The sequence below is a fragment of the Portunus trituberculatus genome, chromosome 13, assembly GCF_017591435.1.
Source record: "Portunus trituberculatus isolate SZX2019 chromosome 13, ASM1759143v1, whole genome shotgun sequence".
NCBI lineage: Eukaryota > Metazoa > Arthropoda > Malacostraca > Decapoda > Portunidae > Portunus > Portunus trituberculatus.
Genome location: NC_059267.1, coordinates 3,159,281 through 3,182,962, shown reverse-complemented (window position 1 = coordinate 3,182,962; position 23,682 = coordinate 3,159,281). Strand labels below are relative to the sequence as shown.

General features: G+C 42.3%; 1 protein-coding gene across 1 annotated transcript in view; it reads right to left on the bottom strand.

Annotated features, from left to right (window-relative positions):
• Nucleotides 1-1,348: 1,348 nt before the first annotated feature.
• Nucleotides 1,349-23,682, bottom strand: part of LOC123503230 (dopamine receptor 1-like) — a 228,307-nt gene continuing 205,973 nt past the window's right edge. The window contains 8 exon segments of the mRNA XM_045252794.1: nucleotides 1,349-4,057; nucleotides 5,390-5,649; nucleotides 7,811-7,965; nucleotides 7,968-8,019; nucleotides 11,141-11,317; nucleotides 13,325-13,468; nucleotides 14,714-15,012; nucleotides 19,149-19,188. Coding sequence (XP_045108729.1) covers nucleotides 3,832-4,057; nucleotides 5,390-5,649; nucleotides 7,811-7,965; nucleotides 7,968-8,019; nucleotides 11,141-11,317; nucleotides 13,325-13,468; nucleotides 14,714-15,012; nucleotides 19,149-19,188 — 1,353 coding nt within the window. The 3' untranslated portion in view covers nucleotides 1,349-3,831.

Below are 23,682 nucleotides of genomic sequence, written 5' to 3'. Positions count from 1 at the left end.
AGAAAAGAAATAATAACTTGGAGGAAAACTCGACATATTGAATGCTTTCTTGGACTAAAACATTGAAACTGAAGCAACATCAAAGAAAACAGGACAAAATAGGCTGAAAAATCTAACGTTTATTTTCCTACACTCTTCAAAAATATACCTGCAAATGAAATAACACCTGTAAAGCAAATAAAAGATGGATAATCAAATGTAACCGTTGCATTATATTTCTGTGTAGTTTCTCACGTGATTGGGTAAAAGAATTCTCAAGTTACATCACACTTCCTTAAGAGCTATGAAATAAATACTCTCAACCTTACTAGTAGTGGACATAAGCTCTATTTATTACAAACTACAAGCCTGTACACATTAACCTGGCGAAATAGCTCCACCCCTTTACATCACCTCGAGCACACCATTGGATAACGCAAGAATAAGCCACGCCTCCTTGTCCCAACGCCGAGTGATTGGTGGGCGGGTGAGTGGAGGAAGAATTTGATTGGTTACAGGTGGATGTGGGCGTGGTTTATTCGCCAAGTTAGCGTGAACGGAGACTCGAGGGAGTGTCATTCCACTTGTTCACCTGTGCAGGCCCGTTGAGCCCAGGAAAGGTAGGTAACATTAATAGAACTCTACGCTGTGACTATCTTTACTTTGAGCCTCACACCACTGCCGCCAGGACCGGTGCAGTGGTGCTGTAGTAGTAGTAGTAGTAGTAGTAGTAGTAGTAGTAGTATTTATAGTTATAGTAGTAGTGATGGTGCTGGTGGTGGTAGTAGTAGTAGTAGTAGTAGTAGTAGTGGTGGTGGTGAGAGAAGAAGAAGAAGAAGAAGAAGAAGAAGAAGAAGAAGAAGAAGAAGAAGAAGAAGAAGAAGAAGAAGAAGAAGAAGAAGAAGAAGAAGAAGAAGAAGAAGAAGAAGTGGTGGTGGTGGTGGTGGTGGTGGTGGTGGTAGTAGTAGTAGTAGTAGTAGTAGTAGAAGTAGAAGTAGAAACAGAAATAGTGGTGGTAGTAGTAGTAGTAGTCGTAGTAGTAGTAGAAACAACAGTAGCAGTAGCAGTAATATTAGGAACACCAGTAATAGTCATAATAATAGTACAAAATAAGATCCATTGACGTATACATCAGCAATATTCCTTGGTGAACTCAAGAAACATATCAAGATCAAATAGGCCTGCTTTTATCTTCATGTAGAGGTCTATATAGCTTAGGCCTATCTCGCTACTACGTAATGACAATGTGGTAAATGTGTGTTTGCAGTTCCGTCATTCTGTCTTGTGATGAGTCAATGTACCGTACTGACACGAACGCAATTACCACTGAATATTTCATCTTAACATTCATTTGGTACGTAAACTTGTCTTTTTGGGGTGTGTTTGTGCGTATGTCGTCGCCAACACGCAACCATAACGCAGTGTTTGATTTTCTGTGTTTCTTTTTGTCTTTGGGAAATGTCCTTTTTACTGTTTACATTCATCTTGACTAGCATGGGGATTGTTTGCCTCACACACACACACACACACACACACACACACACACACACACACACACACACACACACACACACACACCACGAAAATTACAGAAGCACCATCATAGTCATCACCCAACATCATCTTCATCATCATCATCACCATTACTATTGCCATCACCATCAGCAACATAACCAACACCATCATTGACTAGTTTCGTGCCGCCAACACACGAACACAACCGACACACAGCACACCACAACAGAGCACAACACAACACACTGGCCAAGATTGATCATTACCAACGGGGTCACATTTCCAGGTGTTTATACTCGACTACATAATGGAATGAATAAAGGATGTGTGTTTGATGTGCTGATTTCTTGTTACAGCTGCTTTTTTTTTCTCTTTTTCTCATTCTGTTCTCTCATTTATATTCACTCAATTTTATCTTTTTTTTTTAAGTGTGTTGCTTTATGAACGATATTTCTTAACACTTCATATTTTTTACTTCGTTTATTCATTTTTAGTACACTTCACTTTGCCTTTTTCATCTTTGTTTTACTTAATTCCTTAATCTTCTATTTACTTCGTTATTTGTTTTCGTGATCCGTTTCTTCTCCTGTAGTGTGATGCTGTGTGTTCTTTATCTCTCACGTGAAAACACTTCCTTGTACTGATTTACCTTTGTCTCTTTCTCTATAAGTACCACCTTTTTCTCAAACACCTTACTATGTACCTTTGTTTCTTCTACACACAACACACTGCTTCTCTCGAAAACATCTTCTCGTAAGTCTTCTCTTTCAAAAATTCCCGTTAACATGAAACCTTCTCCTTCAATTGATCTTTTATTTCTCTTTGTCTCTTCCGAGCACCTTATTGTCTTTATCCTTGAAACGAAGTCACTAGTGTTGTTTTCTGTTCCAGTCTTTCTTTCTTAAAGGTTCACTTCACTGTCACCATCATGAGGAGTCACTATCATCATCATCACCCTCACCATCTTGCGTTCACCATCATCACAAACGAGAAGGTGGGCTGATCGTGTTCCACCAATCAGATGACAGCCAATCAGCTTACGTGTTATTGGGCTGCGCTTCTGAAGGGTTTCGTGAATTTGAGAAAGAAAATATATCACGTGATTTTTCAGAACGCTTTCTGAGATCAATGAAAAAATTGTATGAAATGATCAGATGATGGGACGAGCTTTGAAAGAACAGTTTTGTGTTTTCTTTGCTGTTTTTTCATTGGCAGGTGATTCAGGTGAAGCAGCACCGACGGGCTCTCGGCAGGTGATTCAATTAAGCTGGTCTGAGAGTCATCAGGTGAAATGGAACTTGAGCAGGTGTTTATTAGTGTCGCACTTGAACGAAGGTGCGCGCGCGTGTTTGTGTTTGTGTGTGAAAGATCAGTAAAATCTTATCTAAGGTCGCGGACGTACGAACACTCACACACAACACACACACACACACACACACACACACACACACACACACACACACACACATAAACACACACACGTGACACACATGGAACAACAGCCATGACCATTTCAGCCTCCAACGCACACCTGAGAAGAATACTGGCCTCTTTAACCTCGGTCCGCACACCTGTTTTGTCCGCCAACTCACACCTGTTACTTGGCCGCCGCTGGTCTGGAGCGCACCACTCAGCACTCAACACCTCCACCATGGCGGGGTTGGAAGGTGGAGTGGGTCGGGGGAGGAGGAGACAGAGGAGCAGAGTGGCTCGTTCTCCATCACCATATTACCACCCAGTTTTTGAAGCGCCTTGGAATCAATTACTTCTGTCCATCACGTCATAAGTGATGAAATCGTATGTAACTTAATCTTTTTCCCTTTGTCCTCGTCCTCGTCCTCGCATTGCCGTGCTTCCTGCAACATTTTTTCAGCGTGCACCGTCATGAGCCCCGCGGAGCGTGAGGGCGAGGAGAGCGGCACATGACTCTCACCTGTCGACGGCACAGCGCAGCACACTCATGGAATTAACAGGTAATTACATTTCTCACATTAGGTGATGCTTTGCCACGTCCCGGTGTTGCACAAGGGGCGGCGTGCACCTCGCGGGCGTGGCAGCTGCACGAGGTGACTGAGGGACACAGGGACGCTGCTGGTCATTGAAAGCACCGGGGCGTGGGACACATGTACCACGAGCCTCGCTGCACACACACACACACACACACACACACACACACACACACACACACACATACACACACAGCTCTTCCCAAGCTCGATTTCCCTCCGCCATCACGAGACAAGGAGACACGCCAGTACGCGCGGCCCGGGGCCCACGGCGTCAGCGCCCAGAGGAGGAGGAACATGAGTCACCATGTTGTCTTCCTCGCGGAGGCGTTCAGATGGCTGAGATCTGCTCCAGGATGAGGCAGCGCTCCCCTGACGAGGCCCTGGAGCGGTCGTGGGAGAACTTTGGCGTTGCGGTCTCCAGGACGGTGTACTCAGTGAGGGCGGTGGAGGAGCCGTTCTGATGGTTGTGTCTCGTGACCTCCACGTGGCGAGACACTGCCTGGCCCTTGCCGGCCACTACCACGCCGCTCGGGCCTGGCCGGCTGCTGCGAGGCCTGTGAAGGGACGGAAGGGAGGTAGAGAGGTGTGTGTGTCTGCAGGGAGGGGTGCACCGTGCGGAGATAATGAGATGATCAAGATAAATAACATAATGCACTGTACTGTAATGGCTGTATAAATAAAGGTAAATAAAGGAAGAAAAACAGAAGGGTGCATGTATCTTTGGAAATGTGCACACTGAGTTAGTAATGAGCTTATGAAATAAACAGCAATGTATACACAGCTGAGAAGCGTTTAAGAAAGCACTGCCATTTCAAGGCTGCGTGAATACCCGTACAGGAGGTACAGGGTGGCAGGAGAGGCGTGTGTGCCTGTAGTGGATGTGCATTGTGTGATGGTGATGAACTGATTAAGATAAATGTAATGAGTAAGGAAATTAATGTGTTGGATTCAGTAAGCAGTACTGATCATAATACACTGCGCTGTAGGACTAGCCTTGATCATAATGTACTGTGACTTGGAAGGGAATTCCTATAGAAGGCCTCAGGGGTGGAGTCCCTATTACACCAATAAGGGTCATTAATACTCCAAAACCCCTGGTGAGTCAAAGGATGGCTTTCAAGGTAGCTCGGGGATAGAAGAGAGAAAGGAGTGACTCTGATCCCTTAAAAGATGTCCTGATCCTCATATGTGCTGCCCTGATCCTTAAGGAGATTCCTACACCCTGAACTCGGCACAACAGAAAGCTTGAAAAGCCACACCACCAAGGGCGCCATCCAGCTGAGAATAGCACCCACCAGCAGAATTACTGAAACCTCTGCCAGACAAGTAGTGAAGTCTTGCCACACACACACACACACACACACACACACACACACACACACACACACACACACACACACAAACACACAAACACACACACACACAGGCGTTTACATAAGGCGACAAAGGTGAGTTTTCCTATGGTTTATAATTGACTCTCTCTCTCTCTCTCTCTCTCTCTCTCTCTCTCTCTCTCTCTCTCTCTCTCTCTCTCTCTCTCTCTCTCTCTCTCATTTCAAAGACAGCCCTTCTTTTCTTCGTTTCTCGTTAACAAAAATATCCCCAATTTCTTTTCTTCATTACGTGTTTTCCCCTTAGTGCTTCTGTCAGCTGCGAGAGAGAGAGAGAGAGAGAGAGAGAGAGAGAGAGAGAGAGAGAGAGAGAGAGAGAGAGAGAGAGAGAGAGAGAGAGAGAGAGAGAGAGAGAGAGAGAGAGAGAGAGATCATTAGAGAGACTCAGGATCTTCACTTTTACCTCAGGCGACACACACACACACACACACACACACACACACACACACACACACACACACACACACACACACACACACACACACACACACTAACTTAAGCAGGGCACAGCAGCAGAACGACGAGGAAGGTGACGAGGAGGCGCCGCAGCAGGGGGAGCAGGAGCAAGGCGGCCTGGACGAGGAGTAAGGGACGTCTGCAGGGTCATTTAGGCAGCAGCAGCAGCAGCAGTACTCGGGGCAGGGGCGGCAGCGGGACGTGAGAATTCTCTTGAAGGCGTCGCGGAACTCTTGGTTGAAGATGGAGTAGATGATGGGGTTGAAGGAGGAATTCGTGTACCCGAACCAGGTGAGTGTCTGTGAGAGAGGGACAGGTGGAGGTACAGGAGGGAAATTAGTTAGTGCTTTCAATATATGGAGTCTTATAGGTGTCAAAAAAGATAAAGATAAAAAAAAATATTAAGTAATTTCCACTCCACCCCTTCAATACTGCGGCACATTTTTACCTCTGGATTTGTGTACGATTAGACTATTTTATTGACATTAGGAAGGGTCTATGGAGGTCAGAAGATTAATAGCTAAAGTCTTCCCTATTCTAACCCCTTCAGTACTGGGACACACTTTTACCTCGAGATATGTATACGATTAGACCCTTTTATTGACATTACGAAAGGTCAATGGAAGTCAGACGATTAATGGCCACAGTATTCACTAAACTACTCCCCCCCAGATGAGTTTCTGAAGCTGAGTAAAATCACCAAATAGTAAGCAGAATGAATATGGAAACGCGTCATGGTATTGAAAGGGTTAATTGAATGTGGCTGTAGAATCAGTATAGTCAGTCCTTTCCATGTATCAAGTTTTTTATAGGCAGAAAAAAAAACATAAGGATAAAATAAATCGAATATCTTATAAAACGTCCATCCAGTTTAATTAAGTGTGGCTGTAGAACAAGTAAATATGTGTGACTGACTTGTAATTAAGGGGAAAAATGTAGCGAAAAACATCCAAAGGGTTAATGAAGGTAATTAAAAAAGAGAGAATAAGTGAGTGTGTGTGAGTGAAGGGAGATAGTTAGGAAAAATAATTAAAAAAGAAAGCCTGGTAAGTGAGAAAAGAGGGAGAGAAGTAGGCGTTAGTGAAGAGAGAGTCAGAGGAAAGGTAAACAGGTGGGAAAGAAATACACGGATGAGGAAAAAGAAGGAAGGTAAAAGAAGGGAGATAAAAAGATGAGAGGAAAAGGTACTACAGGGAAATGCAGACACTGGGGAAAAAAAGTAAAGGAAGAAGGGAAAAAACGGAGGAAGAAAGGAAAAATGGAGGAAGAAAGGAAAAATGGAGGAAGAAAGGATAAATGAAGGAAGAAGGGAAAAAATGGAGGAAGAAAGGAAAAAGATGGAGGAAGAAGGGAAGGAATGGAGAAAGAAAGGAAAAAATGGAGGAAGAAGGGAAAAAATGGAGAAAGAAGGAAAACTGATGGAGAAAGAAGGGAAACTAATGGAGGAAGAGAAATACAAAAGACTAATTGGGAGAGACGGAAGGTAAAAAGCTGAAAGGAAGAAGAATAGGAAGGAAAAAAAAAGAAATATAAAAGAAGAACTAAAAGAAGAATCAACAAAGACATTTCAGGAAACGACAAATAAAAAGTGAAAAGAAAAAAAGTGAGAGAAAGAGAAATACAAAGAACAGAGGAAAAAAAAGAGCGAGACAAGAGAAATAAATAGAGCAAGAGAGAAAAGGTAAGAAAAAAAGAAAGATAGAAGGAATATAAGGTAATTAATAAAAAAAAAATAGGATATGAGAGAAGGAAAGAAAAGGGTAAGAGGATATAAAGACAAAAAAAAACATGAGAATATGGAATACAAGGAAGAGAAGGAAGAGACACGAAGAAAAAGTGAGGGAATATGTGGCGGGAAAGATGATACGAAGAGAAAGAGAAAGAGAAGGAAACAAAAAAGAAAGGCAAGGAACGGAAGGAGGTGAGAAATATTATTAAACGTGAAAATATGGAAGAGAAAGGAAGAGAAAGGAAGAGAAGGTGAGGTGAATATGTGGCGGGAAAGGTGATACGAAGGTTGTATCAAAGCCAGGTAACTGCGTGAAAAAGAGAGAAGGGGAGAGAATGAGGGCAAGAAAGAGGGAAGAAGAGAAAGGAAGGAGGGAGGAAAAAAGGAGAGAGAAGCCTAGAGGAAGCAAGGAAAACAGGGAATTAGTTGAGAGAGAGGAAAAAGGAAAGAGATAAGGGGAAAGGAAGAAAAAGTTATGGAAAGTGAAGGGAAGAGATTAGGAAGAGGAGGAAAAAGAGGAGGAGGATGATTAGGAAGAGGAAGAGGAAGAAGAGGATGAGGAGGAGAAGGAGGAGAAGGAGGAGGACGAGTGCTACATAACGAAAGAGTAAAAATGTGTGTGTGTGTGTGTGTGTGTGTGTGTGTAAAGAAAAAATATTCAAAGTAAGAAAATGGACACACACACACACACACACACACACACACACACACATACACACACACACACACACCTTGAACACCACCTCCGGGATACACTCATGGCAGAAGGCGGCAGCAATGTTGACGCAGAAGAAAGGAACCCAACAAGTCAGAAATGTTCCTACGATAATCCCAACAGTGGTCGCCGCCTTGGATTCCGACACGTGACAGGGCGCTGCTACCTTCCGGGGCGGCTCGTGTCCCCCTCCAGCGACCCCAGGGTGACCGGACGCACGAGGGCCTTGAAGAGGAGAAACGGGAAAGGAGGGTGAATATTTGAGAGGGTTACTGTTCTGTGTGTTGGGGGATGTGTGAGGTGGTGGTGGTGGTGGTGGAGGTGGTGGTTTTGGAGGTGGGAAAATTAGTCCTCTCTCTCTCTCTCTCTCTCTCTCTCTCTCTCTCTCTCTCTCTCTCTCTCTCTGTGCCCGCAGCAATCTACTTGATCCTGGAAACACACAATATTAAACATTTTCTAGAACTACTTGGCAGAGAGAGAGAGAGAGAGAGAGAGAGAGAGAGAGAGAGAGAGAGAGAGAGAGAGATTTAGTCGAAACAACAACCAGATTCTCTCTCTCTCTCTCTCTCTCTCTCTCTAACAATCAGTTGAAGATAAAGTTTTCATAACTCTCATTATCTTCATATTTCTTCAGTGTTCCCGTCTTCTTTTTTCTTCTTCTTCTTCTTCTTCCTCCTCCTCCTCCTCCTCCTCCTCCTCCTCCTCCTCCTCTTCCAGTAATTGCTGCCTCTGAACCCAATAAACAGAACAAACAAGATCAAACAGATTTTAATTATTGACTCAATTCTTCAATCTCGCGATAATATTATGTGCTACCTTATGTACATTGTAGTAGTAGTAGTAGTAGTAGTAGTAGTAGTAGTAGTAGTAGTAGTAGAAATAAAATAAAAAAATAAAAATAAAAATAGAAATCTCTCTCTCTCTCTCTCTCTCTCTCTCTCTCTCTCTCTCTCTAATCCCTCGCTCACACTGCACTCTAGTCGCCCTTTGCTCCCACTAAGCCTCTCCACGTTAACCTGAGAGAGAGAGAGAGAGAGAGAGAGAGAGAGAGAGAGAGAGAGAGAAAGAGAGTGTGTGTGTGTAATGCATGAGAAAAAATATATAAAAAAAAAACCTTCCTTTCCAGTATTGAGCCAATTAGCAGCAAAGGGGCTGGAGTATTGGCCAATCAGAGAACAGCTTACGTTTCCCTCCAGCCAATCACATCCACTCCCTGTATAAGTTCAAGAAATGTGTTTTCCTCCATAGATTAAATTTCCTCTTTTTTTTCCTTCTTTTCTTAATATCCACGTTGGTGTTTAGAAAGAAAATGGATGAAAGTTAGGTTAATTTTCTCTCTCTCTTTCATTTTCTTTATTTTCTTTATATATTCCCCGTATTAATGATCCTTGAGTTTTATTAATTGATTTTTTTTCTTTTTAGTTATATTCGGAAGTAAATGATTTGTAAAGTGATATAACACATGATCAAAGGTGCTCTCTCTCTCTCTCTCTCTCTCTCTCTCTCCTCTTCGCTAACTCGCTTATAATTGAGTACCTTCCCTCTTCTTGCTTTTCTCTTTCTATCTCTTTCTCTAATCCTCTCTTTCTCTTTTGTGTCCATTTCCATCTTCTGCGTGCTCTGTTTTCCATTTATCTATTTCCTTCCCCTCTTCCGTGTGTTAAGTGAGATATTTTCCTCCTTTCCTACCTTCTTCCTTCCCTTCTTTCGCTCTATCCTTTATTCCTTCGTTCGTTCCCTCTTCCCTGTCTTTATTCTCTTAATCCATAATTCTCTTTATTTTTGTGTTGTCTTTGTTCTCTTATTTATTCCTTTTTTTTCTTTGTCATTTTCTCTATCTATTCATCAATTCATCAGGTGGTAATGGAGTTATGTATTTTATCTATTCATTCATCGCTCATTCAGTTAACTTGCCTATTCATTTATCCTCTTGTTCATCAATAAGTCATTCTTTTCATTCACCTATCCATCTATCAAAGTATTCACTCTGTTTATCCACCAGTCGCAAATCAACGAATTTATTTATCCACACATCCACCCACCATTACCCACTCACTCACCCACCACTATCCACTTACCCACCAGCCGCCCACTCACCATTGCCCACCTACCTGTACTGAGAATAACTCAGTATCCCTACATGGAAAGGTTTTCTTAGATGGGGAATTATAAACCTATTGAGAAATATTGTGTCAATTACTTTTGTATGTAGTCATGTATATTATATTACGTGTTGTAAGAATTAAATTAAGGCATACAATGTATTTCTAGGGTTATTTATGTTTTGTTAATTAAGTGAGCGTTTCATGGTTGTGGGTGATGAGGTGGCAGGGACGCTACGTGGCAGGTGCTCACGCAGTTCCTAGTCGGTGAGGGGTGTGATTAGTCGACGGATTGCGTTGGCTGGGGGTGTTACGTGATTGTGTCGGAAGTATCCTGTCGTTAGGTGAGTTTGTGTTGTTGAATTTTGTACTATTGTTATCTATTTAGTTCTTTATTGTGTAATTACTTGTTCACATATAGTGAGGAAAGTGACTTTGTAACACATAATTAGGAGGTGTTTGAGGCCGACGTTGCGTTACAGCTGGGTTGTGCTTCTGCCCCTGCTTGTGCACAAGTAGACGCGAGTTGATCGAGTGGTGTGAAGGATTGTGACGAATGTACCCTGCCAGTAGACAGATGTCTTCATGTCTTCATGTGAGTTCAGGTGATTGGTATTCATTGTATAGGTAATTACTTGTTGACATCACGATAGAGGTGATATTTGTAATAATTATGTAGGCCGCAGTCGTTGACTCCGATATTGTGTTACAGTTGGATGGTGCTTTGGGTACTTAACGTGTGAGATCCGAGGTGTTGTAACATAGCAGTAACCAGGACGCTAGGAAGGGAGGCACTGTGTAAGTTATAATAATGTATTTCTTTAGTATTTAATGGTGTAGTAGCAGTCGACAGGAATGTGCATTATAAAATTGATTCTCGGTATTAGTTGTCTCAGACTTACTATGGTTACAGGTTGGACCCAATAAAGGTGTTTACTGCCAGTGTTATCTGATTGGCGCCTGGTGAAACACTACCCACTCACCCACCCACTATCCAACTACTATCCATTCACCCACCAGTCACCCACCCACTCACCTTATCACTCACCACTAACCCTCCACCAGCCATCCACCACCCACCCAGCCACTACTACTCACTCACCCACCTACCACTACCCACTTACCAACCCACCCACGTAACATCCACCACCAATTCACCAACCAACCACTACCCACACACTCACCTACCCACTACTATCCACTCACCCACTAAACCACTACCAACTCACCATCCACTCACTCACCTTGATGGACTCCACATGTCTCTTGGCGTAAAGGTAGAGGCGGGAGTAGATGGCGAGCATGACGCAACAGGGGAGAAAGAAGCTGATGCAAGACGACACCACAGCGTAAATCTTGCTCAGCTCTAGAGCACATTGCAGCTGGCCCGCGTCTCCGCCCGCCCCGCCCTGCTCTTGCTGCTGCCGGGAAGAGTACTGGTAAGGATAGGATATGCGTAGAGGTGATAGTGTCAGAGATAGTATAAAGATAATGCAGAGATATTCCTTTAGGCTGTTCTGAAAAGTAAAAGGAGAAGAAGAACATTTCGTAAGATTAAATAAAGAAATGTATATAATCCTTTCAAAACAAATAAACACACACACACACACACACACAACACACACACACACACACACACACAATAAAACAGCTTTCACCCAAACCTAACCATATCAATCTTCACTACTCCCATAAAAACTATAAAAACCTTCTCTTCCGATCTTCCTCTGCAACCTTCACCCTCCTACACACTCCTGGTCTCCCCCTTGGCACCTCCACAAAACAATGATAACACGTATTTTAAATTGCACGGGTTTGAAGTCCTGAGTCAACAATTAATCACGTCCCATTAATGCTGTTGTAGCTATTGTTACATCTCGCGATTCATTGGAAGCTCGTGATAAAGGATGTGATGAGGGAGTGGAGATTAATTAGATGGAAGTGTGTGAGCGTGAAACTGTTGAGAGGTGGCGCTGGTTTGTTTTGTTTTGTTACTTGGACAAAGAAAACTTATCCTGCAATAGTGGAGTAAAAGAAAATGGAGGAGGTGGAAGGGGAAAAGAAGAAAAAAGTAAAAATAAAAGAAATAGAAGATAAAAAGGAATAACAAAGGGAAAAAGAGATACAATAAATAAAGGAGAGAGACAGAGGAGGAAAAGAAGACAAAGATAATAAATAAATCCATCTGCTTATTTGTTTGGCTTTCTTTTTATTTCTTTATTCATTTCTGCCTGCGAATATTCAACGTTTGTTTACCTTTGTTTATTTATCCTAAGTAACCTTGAGATGTTTGCAGGTCAATTACTTTAAACACACTCTTGATCTTGAAGGCTAATTACTCTCTCTCTCTCTCTCTCTCTCTCTTGCTTCCTTCTTCTTTCCCTTCCTTTCTCTTATCTTTCTTTCTTCAGTTCCTTTTCAACCCTCTCCTTACATTCTTCCTTCCTTCCTTCTCTTTCTATCTCCTTTCTCCATTTATCATTTTCTTTCCTTCCTTTTTTTTCCTTCATCCCTCCCTTCCCTTCATTTCTCACTTTCCATAAATTTCTTCCATTTTTTTTATCATATCTAAATTAATTTCCTTCATCCTCAATCTATTATTTCTCTATATTCCTTCCTTCTTTCTTTCCATTTTTTCCTCTCCCTTTTTTCACCGTCATTCCATCTTCCTCTAATCCTTTTAATTCCCTTATCTCTATTCCATTTCAATCATTTCCCCCTTTTCCTCATTAGTAATTCAATTCCATCTTTTCCATTTCCTCTCTCCTTCCATTTCACTCTCTCCCTTTTTTTTTATTCATGCGTCCTCCCGCTTTTTCATTTACATTTCCTTGTATTACTCTCTTTCTACACCCCTTTCATCCATTCCCCTGTGTACCTTCACCTCACTAATTATCTATTCAGTAAGTTACAACACAGAGGAAGGACGAACAAGAACCATTACACTTGTCAACCTTCATTATACTTATCTGTTGTCATTCTTCGTAACTCTATCTCGTGTTCCGTAGCGTGACTAAACCTTCTACTTATACTCAGCGAAACAGCCTTCTCTTCGAAACTCAGCGTAACTTAACTTCGTCCTAGTGTTACTCAGCATCACTTAAACTACTTCTTCTAATCCTGTCACTCAGCATATCTTAACCTCCTCCTCCTCCTCTTACTCTCACTACTAAATTCTCTTCCTCTTATTCTTACTCACCATCACTTGACCTCGGGCACTGACTCAAGGTAACAACTATACCATCAGTAGCATAACTTAACTCTCTCCTCCTCCTCCTCCTCCTCCTCCTCCCTTCTCTGTAGCTAGTTAGTAGTTACCAAACAACCTCGAAAGGACCAAGGGGTGTGTTGCTGTTTGGCTTTCCTTTGTATTCTTTTGTATTCCTCCTCCTCCTCCTCCTGCTCCTCCTTCTCTTCTTCCTCCTCACCTGCACCTTATCCCTTGCTGCGTGTGGCTTGTGGAGTTTGAGACTGATGGGCAAGAAGGACACAAGGGCGCTTAGAACCCATATCCCGGCGATGCTAAGGGTTACAATCCTTTTCGTCATCCACCGTCCATACCGCAACGGGTCCTGTAGAGAGAGAGAGAGAGAGATAGGTAAGTAAAAAAATGGAGGGTAATTGAAATAGAAGGATAAGTATATAAATAAATAGAAAAATAAATACATGGATAATTCAACAGATAGATAAATAAATAGAGAGATAGATAGCGAAAGAGAGATAACACAGAGGAATAAAGAAAAAGAAGTAAGAGAAGAGGGAGAAACATGAAGAAAGGAAAGGAAACGGAGAAGGAGAGGAAGGTAATGAGAGAAAAATTGCAGATAGAAGGAAAGAGAGAAAATGAGAAAGGAGACACAAAGAGAGAAAATGATAACGCCAGAAATAGCGGGAGAGAAGATAAAGATGCAGGAAAAAGCAAGAAAATAGTGAAGAAAGATTAGGAAAAGAGAAATGGAGGGAGGAAAAGAAGGAGAGTATGACAGAAAGGAAGAAAATAGTGAAGAAAGAGTAGGAGAGAGAAATGGAGGGAGGAAAGAAAAGAGGAAGGGTAGAAAGTGGGAGAGGGAGAAAGAGAAAAAAGATAGATCGGGGAAAGCAACAAGGAAAAAAGATGATTGGATGGAAGAAAATAAGAAAAAGGAGGAAAAAAGTGAGGATGAGGGAGAGAAGGAAGAAAAAAAGGAAAGAAAAGAAAGAATAATTTATGACGATTTCCTTATAGAATTTTCGTTTAATTTTGCTTTGTCTCTTTTATTTCATGTTTTTCTTTATATATTTCATTTTTCTTCATTATCGTCAAACTCATCACAAATAATGAACTTTCTCATATTTTTTAGTGCATTTTCCTTTCTTTTTTTTTTTCGTGTATTATTCATTATGCACATTTTTTTATTCTTTATCTCATTGCTAACTTAAAACAAAGTGAGGGAAAACACACACACACACACACACACACACACACACACACACACACACACACACACACACACACACACACACACACACACACACACACACACAAATTACCGTGTCAACTTTCTATGCATACACACATGTGCGTAACAAATGACGGTCATATTTTGGTGCACATCTCTCTCTCTCTCTCTCTCTCTCTCTCTGCCTGCATCAATGAATCTTTCTCTAATTCTGGATTTTTCTATCTACCCATCTTTCTATTTATCTATCTATCCATCCAACAGGTTAATTTTAGTGGCCTAACACACACACACACACACACACACACACACACACACACACACACACACACACACACACACACACTCTCTCTCTCTCTCTCTCTCTCTCTCTCTCACCTTGATGTGGATGTACCGGTCCAGGCTGATGGCGCACAGGTTCACGATGGAAGCAGTGGAGCACATCACGTCAAAGGCGATCCAGATGTCACAGTATTCGCTCCCAAACGGCCAGTATCCCAGCAGGTCGTTGACGAGGGCGAAGGTCATCACCACGCAGGCCACGAACAGATCAGCGATGGCCAGGGACACTACGAACAGGTTGCCGATCTTGCGAAGGTTCCTGTCTGTGTACACGGCGAGACACACCAGCACGTTGCCGAAGATGGAGAGGAAGATGACGAACGAGAGAACGATACCTGGAAGAGAGGGAGATGCAGGTAAGTGGTGTGAGTGAGTGCGGGTCTTCTATTTAACCCCTTCAGTACTGCGACGCGTTTTTACCTTGAGTTTGGGTGTGACTAGACGATTTTATTGATATTAAAAAGTGTCTATGGAGGTCGGATGGTTAATGGCCACAGTCTTCACTATTTTAATCCTAACATATGAGTCTGAAGATGTTTAAAATCGCCAAATAGTAAGCGGAATAAATGTGAAAATGCGTCATAGCATTGAAAGGGTGAAGTAAGAAGATTTGATGGTGTGTGCTGTTAGGAAAGGCGGCCTCGGGTGTGGGTGAGTGAAATGTAAAGGGGAATGGTTTGTTACGTCCTGTTCCTGCACACGTAGATTGCTATACTCTGGTTCGTATCCTCAAAGACTTCTGTTCTTCACTTCCACTATTTCAAAAGGCTTTATTTAAATTTACACGAGTTTTTTAATTTTTTTTTACGGCTTTGGAGGCAGAGTGATAAGATTTCTACAACATTAACTGGAAAAACACTCTTGATAACCCCGCTAGTCGTCTCTTTGGCTCTTAAAAATAATCGTGGTGAGAGAGCAAAGCGTTTCTGAATACGGACCTCAGCTTAATAAACTCTGCAACGGTAATATTGTAATCCAGCCACGCGGACACGGTGACACTGCAGCTAACTGAAGCTCTCCACTGCTGATTGGTTCACTTGCTGCCGTCTAGTTTTAAAGCGTGTGGCAAACTAGCGATGTATTTCCACCAGAGTCCTTAATTACAAGGTGCCGGATTGTGAAAATGAAAGTAGTTTGATAACTCTCAATTATATAACGGCTTTGCTAGGAATAAAGTAATTTTGGTGCTCGTTTTTAAACAAGGCAGAACACGCAGCCTAATGAGAGGGTGGGAGCGTCAGTCAGCGGCAGTGTTAACTCATTGGTGTGTCCCCAGCCGGCAAAATTAGTGGGTCTGACTTGAACTAAATTATAACAGTGGTGGGCAGTTGAGCAGACACTCCCTGTAATCACATAATTAGTCTCTCAGTAACGCTTCTTTCTGTATAACCCACATCATGTTTCTATCTCAACCTTCTCTCCTTTTACCTCCACCAGCTGCAGTCACCATTATTTACCTCATGCTCCGCCTCCACTCATCGTCTCTAAATTGCTCATTAGGTATCATCACTTCTCCTCTTTCATTCTCACAGGCATTGTTCTTCCCTTCCATTAATGCATTAGGCTGCCTCGCGATATTTCTCTTTATGAAAGCCGACAAAGAGGAAGCTAAGTTTAATAAAAGGGAGGTAAACTGTTATCGATGCGTGTGTCCTCAGCGCTCCGTGTCACTGGTCTCTGCATGGTTGTTGACGCCCCTCAGCCGAGACACAGGGACACTGGGACATGTCCACAGTTCACCTTCCCAGGCAACGCTTCCCCAGGTACCTACTTATCGACTACCCCGCGGGAAGAATACACGGCTGATGATGCGCCGACTGTATACTGGACCCACTGATCTCTATCCAGACGCTCCCGCCACTGCTATGACCTCCTTTAGTTAATATTTAGTGATATTTTTGGAGGGACACAGGAAAAATAGAAGTCATAGTTTTGTCTTTTCTATACAATTCACGAAACTGTTCAAGAGGGTCCAGTAGAAAATTAACCCCTTCAGTACCATGACGCGTTTCCATATTCATTCTGGTACGTACTATCTGGTAACTTAATACAGCTTCAAAAACTCATGTTACGGATTAAAATAGTGAGGACTCTGGCTATTAATCTTCTGAACTCCAAAGACCCTTCTAATGCAAATAAAATGCTCAAGGTAAAAAATTTGTCTCGGTATTGAAGGAGTTAAGTCTAAAATTCGTGAGTGATAATGGAAAAGGAAGGGTCTGGCAGTGGGAGTCAACACGCGAACAGCTTTTGGCAGGGCGGCACTCACCTCACTGGAGCAGGCGTGGGCACCAATGATCGCCAACAAAACACCAAGCACTGAGACCTTTTTTATTACTCCCTCACTCATTGACCGTCAGCGGCACCTTTCAAAATCATAGCCTAAATTTGCAGTAGATTTGGTTCTCGAGGCTTAAAGAGAGTCATAGCAAAGGCTTCGCTGGGGCCTGGGATGATCTTTACCTCACGACCAATACAGCGAGGCAAGCGTGACTGGGAGAGGTGGACTGAGTGAGTGGTGAGTGGTGAGTGGTGAGTGGTGAGTGGCAATCCTAGTCCAGCTCACTCTCACATTCAGGCAATCGTTTAGGAGACTCACAGAATTCAAAGGAGGATGAAAAGATTGGTGCAGTAAAAGAAAATGAAGCAAGGGATATAATGAGGAAATGAAAAGAAGGAAGAAAGTGTGGGAGTAACAAGGAGAGGACGAGGACAGGAAGATGAGAATGATGATGAGAAGGAGCAGGAGGAGTAGGAAGGTCGCGGAGGATAGAAAAGAGGACGAGAAGGTCATAGATGAGGAAGAGAAGGTCATAGAAGAGGAGGAGGAGAAGGTCATGACAGAGGAAGAATATCAAGAAGAGAAGGAGAAGGAGGAAGAGGTGTAGCCTTGTGGGTTCGAAATGACTTGCTTTAAATTATACTTGTTTATTTTCTCTCTCTCTCTCTCTCTCTCTCTCTCTCTCTCTCTCGTAGCAGATAAGTCAGCCATCTTAATCAATGTTTAGTGATCGAATTATAATGAAAAGTAATGGAACAAATTTCAATTCACGTGTGTAATTGAAATTGAGAGAGAGAGAGAGAGAGAGAGAGAGAGAGAGAGAGAGAGAGAGAGAGAGAGAGAGAGAGAGAGAGAGAGAATATAATTTCTTCATTTCACTTTGCCTAATCAAATTTACGTAGATCTCTCTCTCTCTCTCTCTCTCTCTCTCTCTCTCTCTCTCTCTCTCTCTCTCTCTCAAGGATTTGGGACAAGTCAATGAGAAAAGAGAGAGAGAGAGAGAGAGAGAGAGAGAGAGAGAGAGAGAGAGAGAGAGAGAGAGAGAGAGAGAGAGAGAGAGAGAGAGAGAGAGAGAGAGAGAGAGAGAGAGAGAGAGAGAGAGAGAGAGGTAGGGGAGGCAGGTGGGATGAGACAGGTAAGACCAATTACGGTGCTCTGGAGGTAATTTAGAGAGGCAGGTAGGCTCAAAGAGAAGCGGTTACCCCCCCCTTACCTCTCCCTCCCTCTCTCACCCGGCTCTCCCTCTCCCTCTCTCTTCTCTCTTCATACATCGACCCCCCGCGGCTAACAGGAACTCTGGCTGTTAGAGAAAAAGGGAGAGAGAGAGAGAGAGTGAGAGAGAGTAAGAGGGAGAGAGTGAGAGGTGAGAGGAAGAGTGAGTATCAGACGCCAAGGTGAATAGTGCTATTAACGAGACAAACACAGTACTCTCTCTCTCTCTCTCTCTCTCTGGTAATTGTGTTTCAGGAAGGTTGGTGTGGTGTTGAAGGTGGTGGTGGTGGTGGTAGAGTGATTAACTACTACTACTACTACTACTACTACTACTACTACTACTACTACTACTAGGTAAATTAAAAGAGTTAGCTAAAAAAAAGAAGAAAAGAAAAGAAGAAAAGAAAAAAGAAGAAAAGAAAATGATAATGATAAAGAAGCAGAAAAAATAAAAGAAAACCAGAACAAGAAAACAAGAGGAAGAGAAGAAGAAAAAAATAAATAAAGATAGGAAATGTAAGAAAAAAAAGATTAATGAAGGTGATATGGAAACGGCAGACAAAGGGGGAGGAGAGTACGTGGATAAGAAGATTTTATTACTAATTTAGCCACTGTGACCACTAATTAAGAGTCTGAGAATATCTTTTGTATACATCTGTCCATCTTCCTCCTCCTCCTCCTCCTCCTACTCCTCCTCCTCTTCCTTCTCCACTGCAGTAAACAAAATGGTAATAATAACAACAGCTACTGCTTCTACTCCTGCTGCTGCTGCTACAACAACAACAACAACAACTACTACTACTACTACTACTTAACTTATCATAATTCTGTTTATATTCCTGGGAAAGAGAAACTTGTAATGGAAAAAAACAGTGGTTGTGAAATAGTGTGTGATTATTGAAAGCCACTACTACTCCTACTACTACTACTACTACTACTACTACTACTACTACTACTACTACTACTACTACTACTTACCAATAAGGACCTTCTGCGCCAGGCTAATGTCAGTCTCCTCCTGTAGAGAGAAAACAAGAGAGAATTAGTATAAATATTAAAATTATCACTATTATTAGAGCGATTAGGGTCCAGAGAGAGAGAGAGAGAGAGAGAGAGAGAGAGAGAGAGAGAGCAATCTTCTTCACTCTTTCCTTGTCACGCTTGGAAACTAAAGAGAACGGGCAGAGATTTTAGGGAGTGTTTGTCTTTTAATTACTCCAGCTAATAGGTGTGTGTGTGTGTGTGTGTGTGTGTGTGTGTGTGTGTGTGTGTGTGTGTGTGTGTGTGTGTGTGTGATGACCTCTTGCAACTTCCCTCATTTTTTACATTTCATATATTCTCATTCATTACTCCTCCTCTTTCTCCTCTTTCACCTTTTTCTCTGCCCCTATAAGACAACAACAACAACAACAACAACAACAACAACAACAACAACAACTACTACTACTACTACTACTACAACTACCACAAACAACAACTACTATTACTACTACTACTACTACTACTACTACTACTACTACTACTACTATTACCACAAACAACAACAATTATAAAAAAGCTCCAAAAATAAGCCGGCGTTTCTCTTACTAATTACTAGGTCACTAATTGCCCGCCTAATGAACGTAGTAATAATGATAATGACCACAACAACGCTCGTCCCGGTTAATGAGCCACACACACACACACACACACACACACACACACACACACACACACACACACACACACACACACACACACAGCAAGAGAGAGAGAGAGAGAGAGAGAGAGAGAGAGAGAGAGAGAGAGAGAGAGAGAGAGAGAGAAAACAAGGAAAAAATTTGCACCACATCGAGAGAAATGAAATAAGAAAAAAAAAACGGAGCAAGAGATTGAAGAGAAAGACACAGGTATAAGAAGAGGAAGACGAGGAGGAGGAAGAAGAAAAAAGAAGAAGAAGAGGAGGAGGACGAAGAAGAAGACATGGAAGAGAAAGCAATCCTCAGGGGTGTTCGGAGGAAGAGATTAACTTCTGATCATAATCCGCAATGAAGTGAGAGCTCAAGACGAGACGTGTCCCGAGGGAGCTGAGCCCATTCACACCGCTGCCACCTGCCCCATAACACCTGTCCGACGCGCAGGTGACACGGAGGGAAGGTGAGGTGAAGGGGTGAAGGTACGGTGAAGAGATGTAGCCTTTTTTTTATATGAATTAGGGGAAACTGGTCAAAAAGATAAAAAGAAAAAGGCCCACTTGATTGCCAGTTCCCCAAAAAATGAAGAGAGTTAGCAAAAAATCTGGGACGTGTGTAAACGTGTGTGCTGTGGTGGTAGTGGTGATAGTGGTGATGGATGTGGTGGTGAAACGATGAGAAATAGGACAGAATAAGGAAGAAATAAGGAAGAATGAAGGAAAGAAAAAAACAGAAAGGGAGTAGAGTAAGAATTGGGAGGAGAATTCAACAAACACAAAAGAACACAATAGAAGGGATGAAGGGTGAAGTTTTTTTTATGGAATAGGGGAAACTGGTCATAATAATAATAATAATAATAATAATAATAATAATAATAATAATAATAATAATAATAATAATAATAATATGTGTTTTGGTCACTGAGAGGCTGTTCAAAGATACGATAATAAAGCTGAAGACTCATCCCCACCCACCAGAGCCACCAGAGAGAGAGAGAGAGAGAGAGAGAGAGAGAGAGAGAGAGAGAGAGAGAGAGAGAGAGAAAGTCAATCAATACAATCACAAAAACTAATTGGATTTTGTTATGACAAGAGACGAACATTCCAGCCATAAGGTACAGACAAAGCACTAAATCTCCGCACCCTTACAATCATCATCCCTTCAACAACTTCTACAACTCAAAAGAAAAGAATACCCAACATGAACAACCTGATTAAAGAAGTAATGTTTGGCCTCGTCTAACTAGAATACCTCAAAAAACGTCTAAATTTTTTCCAGTATTCCATCTACCGACTGTAAACTGTAGGGACTTGGGGAAACCTATTTAATATTTTGAAAAACTATATCATCCAGGGAGGTGGAGGAGGAGGAGGAGGAGGACGGTGAAGACAAGATAAGAGACAACCAAAATAGAGAATAAAAAGAAAAAGCGACAATGAATTTAAACGAATAAAGGAGAAAGACAAGAAGGAAAAATGGAAAAAGAGAAGAAAACAGAGATAAAGAAAGTATGGAATAAAAGAGAACAGAAAAGAAAGGAAGAAAGGAAATGAAGGAGAGGAAGATAAAGAAGGGAGGTATGGAAGGAGTGTGGGAAGGGATATAAAGTATGTGAAAAGAGTGAGAGGGGAGAATAAGAGGGGAGAGGGGAGAGGGGAGAGGGAGAGGCGAGATGGAGAGAGACAGGGGTATAACTCAATAATAGAGGCAATAACGGAACTTTCAAATTTTCGAGAATGCATAAAGTACAAATAATAGGAAAGATTTGGAGGAGGAGGAGGAGGAGGAGGAGGAGGAGGAGGAGGAGGAGGAGGAGGAGGAGGAGGAGGAGGAGGAGGAGGAGGAGAAGAACAAGGAGAAGGAGAAGGAGAAGGAGAAGGAGAAGGAGAAGGAGAAGGAGAAGGAGATGGAGGAGGAAGAGGAGGAGGAAAAACTCTCAAAACAACAATGAAGAGAGAGAGAGAGAGAGAGAGAGAGAGAGAGAGAGAGAGAGAGAGAGAGAGAGAGAGAGAGATCTAGTGAGGAATGGAGGGATGGAGGGAAAGGCTTTTTGGCGCCTGGCTAGATTGATTCTGTCTCCCTCCTCGCCCCTCTCTCTCTCTCTCTCTCTCTCTCTCTCTCCAATCTCCACCACCACTGATATAAACGTCTAGACTGTCAAGTGGGCTACCCTATAAGCACTCTCTCTCTCTCTCTCTCTCTCTCTCTCTCTCTCTCCGTTTCGGTCTTTGGTTTCCTAAAATACATACTGACAACTATTCTCTCTCTCTCTCTCTCTCTCTCTCTCTCTCTCTCTCTCTCTCTCTCTCTCTCTCTTGCTTTAAAAATCTTGACATTTCTTTCCTCTACTTTTAGTTTTTTTTTCTCTTTAGGCAATTTTTTTGACTTGTTTCCAGTTATTCATTTATAATTCTTCTATTTTATTCCTTCTTGCCTTTTAACTCTCATTTTTCATTCATTTATTTTGCTGACTGAAACATTTCCAAGCGTTTTCTTTTCCTTCTTTCATTCTTCCCTTCATATTTTTCTTCCCCTTATCTCTCTCTCTCTCTCTCTCTCTCTCTCTCTCTCTCTCTCTCTCTCTCTCTCTCTTACTACCTTATTTCCCTTCCTGCGTCTTTCATCTTCCTGCCTTCCTTCCTTTCCTCACTTGGTTTCCTCCTTTCCTCCTCCCCCCTCCCTCCATTCTCTCCACTCCTCCCTCCCTCTCTTTGTTTCCCTCTAAGTGACCGTAAGAACTCTTTTCCTCTTCCTCCTCTTCCTTTTTCAATGTAGATAATAGATAATAGCGTGGAGGCGTAGAAAGAGGAGGAGGAGGAGGAGGAGGAGGAGGAGGAGGAGGAGGAGAGCGGAAAGGGAGGGAATGTGTATGGCATGAGTGAGGAAAGGAAGGAAGGGAGGGAGGGAAAGATAGAGGAAGGTATGTGTTAAGAGGAGGAGGAGGAGGAGGAGGAGGAGGAGAGAGCGGAAAGGACTGGGAATATATATAGATGTGAAAGGGATAGAGAGACAGGGAGACGTAGAAAGAGGGGAAGGAGGAAAGGAGGAGAGGAGGAAACAAAGGAGGGAGTCACAAAGGCTCGTAGGAAGGAAGGAAAGGAAGAAAAGAAGATAAAGAAGGAGGGAGAAAACACACTACTACTACTACTACTACTACTACTACTACTACTACTACTACTACTGCTACTATTACGTCTGTGTTTAAGCTTTCATATATTTCTGCGTCTTTTACATGTTGTTGAAATGAGATGCACTGAATGTTTGCTATTAAGTAATCATTGTTATTATGTAATTTTATGCTTTTTTTCATTGATTCTCTTATTTTTTTTTTTTTTTGAGCGCATTTTTCGTGAGTAATGTGAGTTTTTATTGTATGTCATGAAGTATTGGTGATGACATGACTATCACTACTACTACTACTACTACTATTACTATTACTATTACTACTGCCACTACTATTACTACTATTACTACTGCTATTGCTACTGCTACTACTTCCACTACAACAACAACAACAACAACAACTATTATTACTACTACTACTACTATTACCACCTCGACTATTACTACTACTGCTACTACTACTACTACTACTTCTACTACAACATTCCACATCCTAACAATTAGTTATCGTGACAGTTATATATGACACTATCACACCACCACCACCACCACCACCACCATCACCACTATAACCACACCTGCTACTAACCACTCCGCCATAAACACCGTAATGGACCATGCAAGCCACCACCACTACCACCACCACCACCACCACCACCACCACCACCACCACTACCAGGTCTCATCTAAAGGACAATCATAAATCATACAGACTT